General features: G+C 51.7%; 1 protein-coding gene and 1 non-coding gene across 11 annotated transcripts in view; both read right to left on the bottom strand.

Moving 5' to 3' along the window:
- Eml2 (echinoderm microtubule associated protein like 2) overlaps positions 1-11,547 on the bottom strand; it is a 30,062-nt gene extending 18,515 nt beyond the window's left edge. Inside the window, exons 1-9 of one of the 10 annotated variants that reach the window (XR_001778001.2) lie at positions 11,207-11,546; positions 8,523-8,741; positions 8,319-8,442; positions 8,113-8,217; positions 6,231-6,259; positions 5,569-5,698; positions 3,013-3,162; positions 1,797-1,866; positions 1,597-1,707 (exon numbers count right to left, since the gene is read on the bottom strand). Coding sequence is in view for 9 of the 10 variants with exons in the window: in NM_001347582.1 (NP_001334511.1) it covers positions 1,597-1,707; positions 1,797-1,866; positions 3,013-3,162; positions 5,569-5,698; positions 6,231-6,259; positions 8,113-8,217; positions 8,319-8,442; positions 8,523-8,741; positions 11,207-11,354 (1,086 nt within the window). In the remaining variant the exon portion in view is untranslated. The other 9 variants (NM_001347582.1, XM_011250714.3, XM_030243009.1 and 6 more) reach the window with 9 other exon arrangements.
- Positions 6,406-6,503, bottom strand: Mir330 (microRNA 330). Its single transcript, NR_029763.1, has one exon. It is a non-coding gene; the product is annotated as a microRNA 330 (primary transcript).
- Positions 11,548-12,351: the final 804 nt, after the last annotated feature.

The following is a 12,351-nucleotide window of genomic DNA, read 5'->3' as shown; positions in this document are numbered from 1 at the left end:
ATTATCAACATTGGACTTGGGCTGGCAAGATGGCTCAGTGGGTAATGGTGCTTGTTGCCAATCTTGGAGACCTGAGTCCTGCTCCTAGGACCACCCACATGGCAGAAGGAGAGAAGTCACAGCAAGCAGTTGTTCTTGACCTCTACAGTAGTGCTGGTGCACTTGTGTGTACATACAGGTGCAAACACACCCACAATAAATAAATCCTTAGAGATTATATAAAGTCCATTGGGAGAGGACAGCATCAGTACTGGTGATGAACATGAGCAAAGGATAGGAACCTAGATAATAACAATAGCAGCACCAAGGAGATGGAGAGATGGCTCAGAGGTTAAGAGCACCGACTGCTCTTCCAGAGGTCCTGAGTTCAATTCCCAGCAACAACATGGTGGCTCACAACCATCCGTAATGAGATCTGACACCCTCTTCTGGTGTGTCTGAAGACAGCTACAGTGTACTTATGTATAATAATAAATAAATCTTTTAAAAAAGAAAAGAAAGTCAGCCTGATGTTGTTTGTTGTTATTTTAAGAAAGAGTTTCACTATATAGCCATGGCTATTCTAAAACTGGATGTATAGATCAGGTTGGCCCCCACCACACAGTGATCCTTCTGCTAGCCAGATAGTGGTGGTGCACGCCTTTCGTGCTAGCATTCGGGAGGCAGAGGCAGGCAGATCCTCAAGGGTGGCCTGTGATTTTCAGGACTGCCAGGGCTACACAGAGAAACCCTTCCTTGAAAGACAAGACAAAACAAAAATAAAAAAACAATGCCAGTATTAAAGGCATATGCTAAGACTGAATGCTTTTGAGACAAGGTCTCAGGTAGCCAAGACTGGCCTAAAACACCTGAATTTCCTGACTTGTCCTCCCTACTGTGTGGAACCCAAGCATTTGCCTCCCACCCCCACAAGTTTGTTTCTTTCTTTCTTTTTCTTCCTTTCTTTTTTTTTTTTTCTTCTTCTCAAGACAGGGTTTCTCTGTGTAGCTCTGGCTGTCCTGGAACTCACTTTGTAGACCAGGCTGGCCTTGAACTCAGAAATTTGCCTGCCTCTGCCTCCCAAGTGCTGGGATTAAAGGCGTGAGCCACCACAGCCCGGCACAAGTTTGTTTCTCAAACTACCTTTGGGGAGTTTTTTACCACCCCCCCCCCCAATCCACTACAGATCAACACTTTCAAATAAAATTATCATTAAAAAAAAACAAGCCATCATGGGAGTGGAAAGGGAGGGCGTTTGCATCAACACTACATTGCTCCACAAATTCCAGAAAGATTATTTTAGTTTTTGTTTTGATCAGGGATTGGATGGCAGGCACGCACGAGGCACTCAGTGCTAGGGTTGAAATGCCTTGAGAGATACGGAACCTTTCAGAATGCTCAGGCAAGAATAACCCACTGGAGAAAGAAAGGTATGGCGGTCCCATCTGTGTGCTGCAATTCCAGGTGTCCTGTGCCCTGTGCTGGGGTCTGGGTCGCAGGCCTCTGAGGCCTTGAGGTCCAAGATTGAAGGAGTGCATGACTTGTGACCTCATAGTGACCACAGCCCCGCCACCCCATAGGAAGGTGCTTTCTGGAGACATTGGGACAAAGACTTACGGATTTGGAGAAGGCCACACAGCACACAGCTCTGTCAAACACCCCCAGGCCCAGGACGTGTAAGGTGGAAAGGGAAACCGAGTCCCACACACGCACATGGGGTGGCAGAGGCTGAAGAGAAGAGAGGTGCAGTTACTTTAGGGAGAAGGGGTCCCTGCTTCTGTTAGTCCCTCTGTGCCCTGCCCACTGGCCATATATACCTTGCCTTCCTTTGTGGTGCCTGCCACCTGTCCTGTGGCGATGGTGACCATATCTGGATGGACAGCCAGACTGAGGAGAGAGAGACAGAATTCAGCTGTGGGGAAGGAAGAACTCACAGGGACTAGGGGCTCTTCCTTGGCAGGTTAGAGTCGAAATGCACCACTGTTCATTCAATAAACATGAACTTTAAAAAAGCCGAGTGTGGTAGCACACCTTTAATCCAAGCACTCGGGAGGCAGGCCAGCCTGGTCTACAGAGTGAGTTCCAGGACAGCCAGAGCTACCCAGAGAAACTCTGTCTCCAAAAACAAAAACAAAAAAGTTTCTTTCATTTGCTTATTGAAACAATGTCTCATGTAGCCCAGGTCTCCAGCTGGCTTTGCAGAGGAGAATGGCACCGAGCTTCTGACCTCCTGAGTGCTGGTATTAAGGCATGCACCATTACTCCTTGCTTCTGGGCTTCTGGGAATCGAACCCAACGCTTTGTGCATGTCAGGCAAGGCAACCCACACACATGCCCATGCTTAGTCCTTTGATTGCAATGACAGGCAGTTAGAGGAAAGCCTGGATTTCTAATTCAAAATACCCACCTGGCTCAGGGATGTTCTAAAAACAGTGGTCATGGAAACAGATTAAATTCCAATATGGAAATACCTGGGACTCTAGGGGCCCGGTGTGGGGTGGGGGGCTGATAACTGTCAGGTACATCGGTGAATGTCTATAATCCCTGCCTCCGGGGGCTGAGGCAGAAGAAGCATGAGTTCAAGGCTAAGGATAGTTAAGTTCCAGGGCAGCCTGGGTTTACTGTAGAGAGACCCTGCTACAATAGGAAAAACAAAAGTTAGGGTGCTAGAGAAATGGCTCAGTTGTTAAGAATAGGGATTCAATTCCCAGCACCCACATGGTGGCTCACAACTGTCTGTAATTCCAGTTCCAGATGATCTGACACCCTAATCAGACACACATGCAAGCAAAACATCAATGCACATAAAAGGAAAAAAAAAAGATACACTATGTATGTATCAATGCTCAAATAAACAATCTCATTTTTCCACTAGTTTCCCCTTGGGATCTGGTGGTCTCATAGGTGGAGGCAGAGGTTTGGCAACAGCCCCAAACTCCATGGTGGCAGTCATGTGGAAAGAGGCCCAGGAGGCACAATTTGGCTCAATGCCCAAGCCTGAGTTCTCCCATCCCCCAAACCACCAAGGCTCACCATTTGATGTCATCGTTGTGCCCCAGGTAGTGTCGTTGTCTCTGCTCCTCCACGCTGTACAGTACGGCCACAGAGGCCACAAAGTACACCACCTCCCCAGTGGGCAGGAGGTAAAGGTTGGCCCTGCAGTCCCGGCCTCGATAGCCATAGCTGGAGAAGCCCAGGGCTGGTTAAGGAGCCTGTTCAGTCTCTCCTGGCTGAATGGGAGGGAGTCCTAAGGCTGCTGGAATGTTTTCTTGTCTCTGTCCCTGGCCCTGCAGGGGGTGTTGAACCTAGGCGTTCCAAAACTATAAATACTTTGTTTGTGTGTTTGTGTGTGTGCATGCATGTATCAAGAGCAGAGGCCTGAGGTAAACGTTGGGTGTACCCCCATTGCTCCGTATCTTTTTCCACCTACATTTTGACACAATGTCTCTCACTGAACCTGGAGCTCACAGATTCAGCTAGACTGGCTGGCTAGCAAGCCTCAGGGAATCTTCCTTTCTCTGCCCCACCCAGTGCTGGGACTGCAGCCACAAGAACCTTGGCTCCAGTGTGTGTGTGTGTGTGTGTGTGTGTGTGTGTGTGTGGATGGAAATAAGGTCTTCATGCTTGTACAGAAAGCACTTTGATAACTGAGCTCCCTCTACAACCCTGTTTTTAGACACTATATTTCAATGTAGCCCAGGCTGGCCTTCAACTGGTAGTAATCTTGATGCCTAGACATCCTTAGTGCTGCAATGACAGGCCAGTCATCATGCTTTGCTAGATGGACTATGGATTTTTACAGATGTAATTAGGATCTCAGGATGAAGTCACCCTACATGATATGCATAGGCCCTAAACCTGGTGACAAGTATCTTTATGAGAGACAAAAGAGTCAACTGTGGGGTGCACATCTGTTATTCCAGCACTTGGAAGGCCAAAGCAGGAGATAGACTTACCTAGAAATAGACTATCTTACCTAGACTCCAAGAGTGAGGGACTAGGAGGTGTGGCTCAGTGGTAGAGCCTCCATGTAGAATTGACAGTGAGGGGCTGGGGGAGTGGCTCAGTGGTAGAGCCCCTGCCTAGAATCCCCCAGTGAGGGGCTAGGGCGTGGCTCAGTGGTAGAGCACTTACCTAGCACATACAAGGCCTGTGCATGTGTGCGTACATGCTTACATGTAAGTATGCTGGCATGCATGAATGTGTGTGTACATGTATGAACATCACGTCTGGAATGAACTTCCTTAGTCACTCTCCACCTTACTCAGGCAGGCTGTCTCACTGAACCTGGAGTTCAGCCCCTGCTACCTTAGCTGGGCAACTTGCCCCGGGGACCCCGTCTCCACCTCCTAATCACAGGCTGCCCCATGCCCACCCAGCATTTATGTGTGTGCTGAGGATCGAAACTCTCCATGCTTGTGCATCCACTACTCTATCTCCCAGGGCCTGAACCCAGCACCTTTACCCAGCAGGAAATCCATTTTTCAGAGGCGACAACCGACTGAGGCACAGGGAGGAAGGACGGGGAGTTTTCCTTGGCCACAGCCAGAGGCAGAGCTGGGTTTAAAACTCAAGGCTCCAATTTATCCCCTTATGACTGTTTCCAGTATCCCAAGTAGCTCCAACTCACCGGGGCCAGTCATTTTTTTTTTTCTTTTTTTTTTTTGGTTTTTCAAGACAGGGTTTCTCTGTATAGCCTGGCTGTCCTGGAACTCACTTTGTAGACTAGACTGGCCTCGAACTCAGAAATCCTCCTGCCCCTGCCTCCTGAGTGCTGGGATTAAAGGCATGCGCCACCACGCCCGGCTCTCATTTTTTCTTAGTCCTGAGTGTTTTCCTTGAATCTTTGCTTGCTGGTCCCAGTGCCTCTTTTTGAGAAACACTATCATTCCCCAGTGTGATACACCCCCACTGAAAGTGTCTAATAAAACTATTATTGTAGCTGGGTGGTGGTGGCACATGCCTTTAGTCCCAGTGTTCAGGAGGCAGAGGCAGGGGGATCTTTATGAGTTTGAGGCCAGCCTGGTCTACAGAGTTCCAGGACAGCCAGGGCTACACAGAGACCCTGTCTTGAAAAACCAATATATATGTATGTGTATATGTATGTATGTGTATGTATTTATGTGCGTATATACATGTATGTATGAATGTATATATGCGTGTATGTGTGTGTTAACCAATGTGCCCCACCCTCCAATTCTTCATTCCTGAGCTTAGCCCTGTGAAGACCTTCCACAGATAAACAGATCACAGAGTTTACACTGTCTGACTGATATCCATGAGAGCCAGATGTGGTGGTGCACAAAATCCTGTAATCCAAGCCCTTGAAGGTGCAGGCAGGAAGACCAAGTTCTCAAGATCATCCTTGAGTTAAACATTCCGCTTCAAACATTCCCTGAATGAGTCACTCACAGCAGGTGAGTCATTCTAGCTACTCTGTTTCCCTCTGGACTCCCTTCACCTTCCGACCCCCCACTTCCCCCACTGTGGCCTGAGAAAGCCCAGCTGTAGCCCTGCCCTGCGCCTCCCTCTCCGTACCAGGACTTACCCTCTTCCAAGAGGGCAGAAAGGGAGCTAGTCAAAGGATACACCCAGTCTAGCTTTAGCCGGCTGGAGGGCAGCTCAGAACGAGTGTCCAGGCTATAGGTGGGCGCCAGTTCGTCCGGGATCAGCATGGGCACAGGGCGTCCCCGCAGAAACATCTTTACGGATCCCTCCTCTGCCAAGACACCCTCGGAGGTCAGTTTCCACACCAGCCCCTAGGCTTGTTTGCACTCCTCTCATTGTTATTATTATTATTACTAACGTCATTATTATTATTTGAGACAGCTAGCCTGGAATTTAAGACAGGCTTGGAATTCACTCTGTAGTCCAAGCTGGCATGGAACTCAAGGTGATTCTTCTGCCTCTGACTCCCAAGTGCTGGGATTGCAAGTGTGAGCCATACAGCCAGATAATTATATAGAGATAGAATCTCTTTATATAGCCCAGGCTAGCCTTCCTTCAACTTCCAAAATGTCTCATGCTCCCAAATGCTGGGTTACTAGGTTAGACCAAACCTCCTTCCATCCATCCTTTCTTCCCTCCCCTTTCCTTCTCTCTTCTTTGCTTCTCTTCCTCCCTGTTCCCCTCCATCTTCCTTTCTGAACAGGTGCATAAACTGAAGGCAGACAACCAAAGGCCCAGAAGCCAGGACCCCAAGTCTTCAGCAGGCTACCATCATTGAACTCACGCCCATCCTCCACACTTACCCATGCTGAAGATAACTTCTTTGGTTTTCCTGTCAGGAAAAGATGCAGGGGAGAGAAAGAGGGGTAGGGGAGAAGAAGAAAATAAGTGTTTTAGCAAGCATATGAGATAGGACAAGGAATACTTCCCCTAACCCCGGGGCTCTGCAGGTCTGGAACGAATAATCAGGCGAGTAAGGAGCAGAGCGCTACCTCTCTGCAGGCCCTGTGCTTTGCTCGTTGGATCTTGAAGAGCCTAAGACACAGGCCCAGAGAGGCAGAGATCGCCAAAGGGTCACACAGCACGATGTGGCAGGCACGCGATCCTGGAAGACCGGAGTCACTAGGGACCCTCCCTCCTAGGCAACAGCAACAAAACGCTCCCCGGCGCTCCTTCCCTCCCTACCCAGCAACACCCCAAACTTCAAGCAGCCAGGAAGACGATGAAAAGTTCAGAGGAAGGGGCGTGTCTCCACCTTCTCTTCCTGAGGCGAGAAGGGCAGGAGGAGGGAGGAGGGGTGCTGAAAGAGGGTCTCACCCAATTCCAAAACTACTCATGGCGGCTGCTGGCGGAGCTTCGGGTCCGGGGTGGAGCCCGGACCGGCCCCGCCGCTTCCGGCCCTGGGAGTCGCCCGCGCCACCGCCCCTGCCCCGCCCCCCGCGGCTGACCCCTGCAGGCGTCAGGTGTCACTGAGTCCCATTGCCGGGACCAAGGAATCTAGACACAAGACTCTTTGTATAGGGTGAGGGGTAGATGACGGTTGATAGCACAGACTCAGAGGTGTGCTTGCCTGAGATCAGATCTCCCCAGTTCTGCCTCTTTTTCAAAGTATGAACAAGTTGCCCAACTTCTACCTCGGGTTCCTCATTTCAAAAACTGAATAGAATAGCTACACTTCCTAGCATGATTGTGAGGTTGATAGCTGCTAATGCGGGCAATCATCTGACTGAGAATGTGATTTTATTATTTCAGGAGACTTGGGTTTTGTCTTTAGACTTACTATAGCCTACTCTTAAGTCCTTGCTCCTTCTACGTCAGTATAGTTCCACCCTTACACATTGAGCCCTGCCTCTAGATACTTGACCACGTCCACCACTGCACACACCCACACCCTCTTTCTAACTTAGTACTGGACTAGCTCTGTCTTCTTGTCTGTGTTTGTCTCTGTCTCTTAAGACAGAGTCTCAAGTAGCTAGGTTGTCTTCAAACTGTAAACAGCCAAGGACGACCTTGAACCCGTGATCTTCTCTCCACTTACCAAGTCCTGGGATCAGAGCTGTGAACCCCCATGCACCGTATGTATGTATGTATGCATGTATGTATGTATGTATAAATCTGAGACAGGGTTTCACTGTAATCAAGGCTGGACTGAAACTTAAAGTGTAATCATGTAACCCAGTCTGGCTTCAAACTCCTGGCATCCTCTTGCCTCAGCCGCCGTTGTTACAGGCTTGAGCCATGGTCACTCCTGGCTTCCCTCTTAATAAACAATGTCACATCCACCTCTTTTCTTGGGTCGTATTAAGCAATCTGACTCTATCCAATTTCACTGGACAGGGTCCCAACGTTTTCCAAGCTATCCTGTAAGATCTGACACACACACCTAAGCCACGCCCAATCTTAAGCCACACCCACTATACCAAGCAACCTCTTTTGAAGTAGGGTTCTTGAAATGATAGGTCCCCGCCCTAGGTTCTGGTTCTACCAAGTTAATTCCAGTTACACCCCCAAATTCTGACCATAATCCTACCTCTGATTCTTACATTCCCTACAGAGACTCTTGACTGTTGTGTTCTGACTCCACCAGAGTCACTCTAGGATATAACCTCGTGGCCAGGGGTCTGGCTTTAATTCCCCATACATTCCCTTGCCTGTCTAGGGTTGGGGCCCCACCCGCGAACTTACCCTTCTTTTTTGGCGCTACAATTACTACTGGAAGATGTGGTACGGCTACGGGGGTCCTCGCGACGCACAGAGGCCAGGCGCTCAGGTGATAAGTAGCGACGGCTGCTGCAGAAAGACCAGAGTGATGAAGGCTATACCGCAACGGTATAGCCCTGTTCTTCAGCAAGGTCCGAGAGGAGCCTGGGGTCCCGCTTTTCTTGCCTTACCTACGGCCAGAGCTCGCCTCTTTCTTGGGGGAAGATGGGGAGGTGGCATAGCCGCCCACGCGTCGCGGGGGTCCGGAGCCATTGAGGGGCGTCCTGGTGGGAAGGCCTTTCAGGAGCTGACACACTGGAGCAATAGGGTTAGATATGAACATGAGGTCATGCCTTTGTGCATCGTCCTCATACCCTCCACCCCGACCAAAATACCCGAGGCGGTGGTGCCCAGACGCGGGGGCGCCCGGCCCTTAGGGGTGCTCCTCGCACGCAGCGCCGCGCCTTGCTCTTCGCATGCCCGCAGGCGACGCAGCGCGTCCGCCAGCGCCGCCTTTAGGACCGCCAGTTCATCTTCTTGCAGCTGCAGCCGCTGCTCCAGCGCCGACACGCGGTCGTCCACCTCCATGCCACTGGTGCCGGACAGATTATCATCTAGAAAGCCAAGGAGATGCGGGCTGCAGGGGACCAGGAGGTGGGGGGGGGGGGGGGGGGGAGGGACGGGACGGGACGGGACGGGACGGGAGGGGTGCGGGGGAGCGCTCCAAAGACCAGGAGAGTCTCTCTGGCTTTTCGGGGTCTGTCCGGGACCAGCCCCACTCTCTGCTTTTCCTGCAACCTGGGGCCGATGAGGATGCGCGGAGATGGGCCGAAGAGGAGGGTTCCGGCAAGGAGGAAGGAAATCCCCACCTCCTCTCTCTACCACAGTGTCCTGACCATGCGACCTTGGGGGAAGTCCCTCTTTTTCATACAGATTCCACCAATTCCGGGGCCTCGCTTTGGTTTTAAGATTCTGTGACTAAGATGTGAAATATCCTTTAAGTCGTATCAGCATTTTAAAGATGACATCAAGCTATTCCCAGTGACAACGTTCTAGAACGCTCTCCCAACGTCCTCTGATGAACGACAATATTCTGTCACGGGTACCAACATTCGCTCGCTGTATCCAAGACTTTTCAAGCTCAAAAGGTCCAGTCCTGTTCATCCCTTCCCCTCGTTCTCCTCTCCAACGGGTTCGCCCCGCCAAGAAGCCCTAAGGACAGAGCTTCTATGACCCCTGGCGGCCGACATGGGGATTACAGGACAGAGATGACACCCGATCGCTTTCCCCACAGGGAGTTTCTGTCCTCTGGTCCCACTTTATGTTGCCTCTATAGCCCCACCTCAGATTTAGCTCTTTTCCTTCTCTTCCGTCTATTGATTCAGTTTTAAATGACTCCCTCATCATTTTCCTTTCCCGTCCTTCCTCCCACGGGGGTGGGGGATTCTAAGTGGCCCTCCTCCACCTCCCTTCCAGACCACTCCTACCCAGACTCATTGCTGAGACAATCTAGGAGACCCTGGCTTCCAGCCCGTGTCAAGTAAAGATGGTAGCAGGAACAGCTAGCGGGCTCGGAGGTCTCACTTGCCATCCCGAGTCCTGTGTCCGTCACTAAGCCAGCCGCGCCTGCCCGCTGGACTCACGCACTGCAGCCTCCTGTTCCACCCCCTCCCTCTCCCTCCGTGATCCAATCGCCTGCCTTGTCCTGCCACCCCGTCCTCTACCCCCACCCACCCAGTGCTCCGCAGGTTCGGTGTCTGGACCTGCAGAAGGAGGGGGGAGGGGGGCTCTCGAGGTCGGAGGGAGAAGATTGCAGAGACTTGAGACCTCTATCGGGAAGTCCCAGGGTCCTGTGAAGAAGACGGTGTCAGGGAGTTTAGAGATAAGCCAAGGACTGCACAGCCAGTAGGGGGTAGGGGAGCCAGCAACCCACCTTATTTTGAGCCCTTTTCTACCTCCGGTAAATAATGTTACCGTTGGAAATACAAGAGCTAGGCCCCACACTTAACATGTTTCCCACATCATGATATGAGCTTAATAAATCCAAAATAAGATGAACCAATAAATATGGCAGCTATCCCACCCCCACCCTCTACTCTGATGGCTGTAGAGGCCTCATCAAGGACTGTCATCCAGAAGATCCCAGCCACTTGATTCGGACACAGCTTTTCTTTCAGGACCAGAACCCATACTTGGCCTAGCCTGAGACACCCTGTGGTCCTTAACCTTTAGAAGGTAGATGGGGGATTAAATAACATTCTAGTTCCTTTGCCAACTCTAGGGGTCCCTAGCAAAGTGTTTGTGTGCCCAAGGGAGTGACCTCCAAACTCTGAGATGATCCTTTGGCAAGGCCCCCTGATTGACATGGGGGCACATTGACCCTGAACGGTCGTCAGCTTTCATCTGAGGCCTTGCTTGGCCTGATGGTCCCACCCCATGACTCAAGCTCTTGGCTTCCTCCTGGACGTTTTCCTGGCCTAGAGACCAGTGTCCACTCTCCGCGTCTCTTTACCTCTCCACTCCTCCAGCCCAGCTCCCCTCGTACTAAAATGGCCCTACTGGCGCCATACACATTTGTCTAGGGGAGAAGAGGATTCTACCTGGGGTGGGGAGAGGGGGCAGAGGCAAAGCTGAAGACAGTGCAGTGTACAGAAAGTCTTCTGCTGTTTTACTATTCCCAAGCCCAGCCCTCAATTCAGCATTTCCCCCTGCTATGCCCAAAGACAGGGAAGGGTCCCGGGGAAGGGGCTGAGGAGGTAGGGGGCAGAAAGAGTTCCACATCGAGCTGACTCCCTACCCCAACCCCAGGTCTGCCCTCTCCCTCACAGGCTCCTCTACGATCTTTACCCTTCCCTCTGTCTGGACACCTTCGGAGCAGGTGTTTGTTGGGATAGGGGGAGCAGGATCGTGACTTTGGGGATAAAGGACCTTGTTTTGGGGTCAGAATCCTGTTGATGAGGAGAAAGGGAGAATCTCTCACAAGGGAGGAGATAAGGACTTGGAAGAAAAGGGTTGGGGCAGGAGGAGGTAGGTCCACCCTGGGCGGGGCCAGGGTCTGAACTAGGAAGGGGGCTCTCACCGTTGCAGTATTGCAGCAGAGAGGACGTGTCGTAGAGGCCGCAGAAGGCCGGGCCGCGCTCCGCCATTGCCCCACCACAGCCACCGCCGGCCCCCGCAGCCCCAGCTCGGGCCCGGTCCCCCCCCCAGGCCCTGCCTCCCGTTGCCATAGCAACGCCCTTCGTTCCAGCATCCCCAGCACGGCCCACCCAGCATCAGGCGGCCGGCTCTGAGCCTGGCACAGGGGTCATCCCCTAGGATGCCCTGTAAGGGTGTCGAGAGACTGCTCTGTCCGTTCCCCCAACCCCCGCAACAGTCTTCAGGTCAGGATTGGCTGCGTCGGGGTCCCCCTAGGTACTGTCTGGTCCCTCCCACAAACCTGAGTGTATTCTCTCTACACCCTCCTCTCCCGTTAGGAACCAATGAGAGTCTGTCGCGCAGGCTCCTCCGCCAATAAGGATGCGGACGGGTTTGAAGGGGCAGGGTCCTTCCTGCTTTTCATCCTGAAGCGTCGCCCCTCAGCTCTGGAAGGAGGATGGGGTGAAAGAAGACACTCCTATTCCCGAAAGCCTCCTCTAAATCTTTTATCTGATTTCCCATAAGTCCCCTCGCACGACCAGAACTTGACATTGAAACCTTAAATATGACAGGTTATTCTATAACCTGCGCCTGTATCCTAGCCGGATCCCCGCTCCTTGTTTATTAGAGCTAGACACGCCCCCAGGGCTCTTAGCTCCACCCCCTAAATCTAGAAACAACAAAAGTTCTAATCCCGCCCCTAGAGCAAATAGCCACACCCCCTTGAACATCTCAGGACTGGAACCTTGGACCAGACGCTCTAGTAGAGTTAGCCCCGCCCTCAGAATTTAGAGCCCGCCCTCAAGTCATTAGCCCCGCCCTAACCTTCCAATCCACTTCATCCACAGAAGCTATTAGCTCCTACAATCCTCCTCTCTCAGGAAGGCGTTATCCAGTCCGTATTTTGACAGAGACCCAGTTGTGAAACCCGGGACCAGCTGGCGGTGTCAGTCAGAGCAGGCTCGGAAACTGGGGAACTAGGAGGGAAGGAGGGGGTACAGAAACTGACAATGGATTTAAAGATGGGGCCGCCTTTCCCAAGTCATGACCCAGACCACGGGGTTCATTTTGCTTTGTTTTGTTGTCTTG

This window comes from Mus musculus, chromosome 7 (assembly GCF_000001635.26).
Source record: "Mus musculus strain C57BL/6J chromosome 7, GRCm38.p6 C57BL/6J".
NCBI classification, from domain to species: Eukaryota; Metazoa; Chordata; class Mammalia; order Rodentia; family Muridae; genus Mus; species Mus musculus.
The sequence above is the reverse complement of the archived record's forward strand: the minus strand, read 5'-3'. Positions and strand labels throughout refer to the sequence as shown.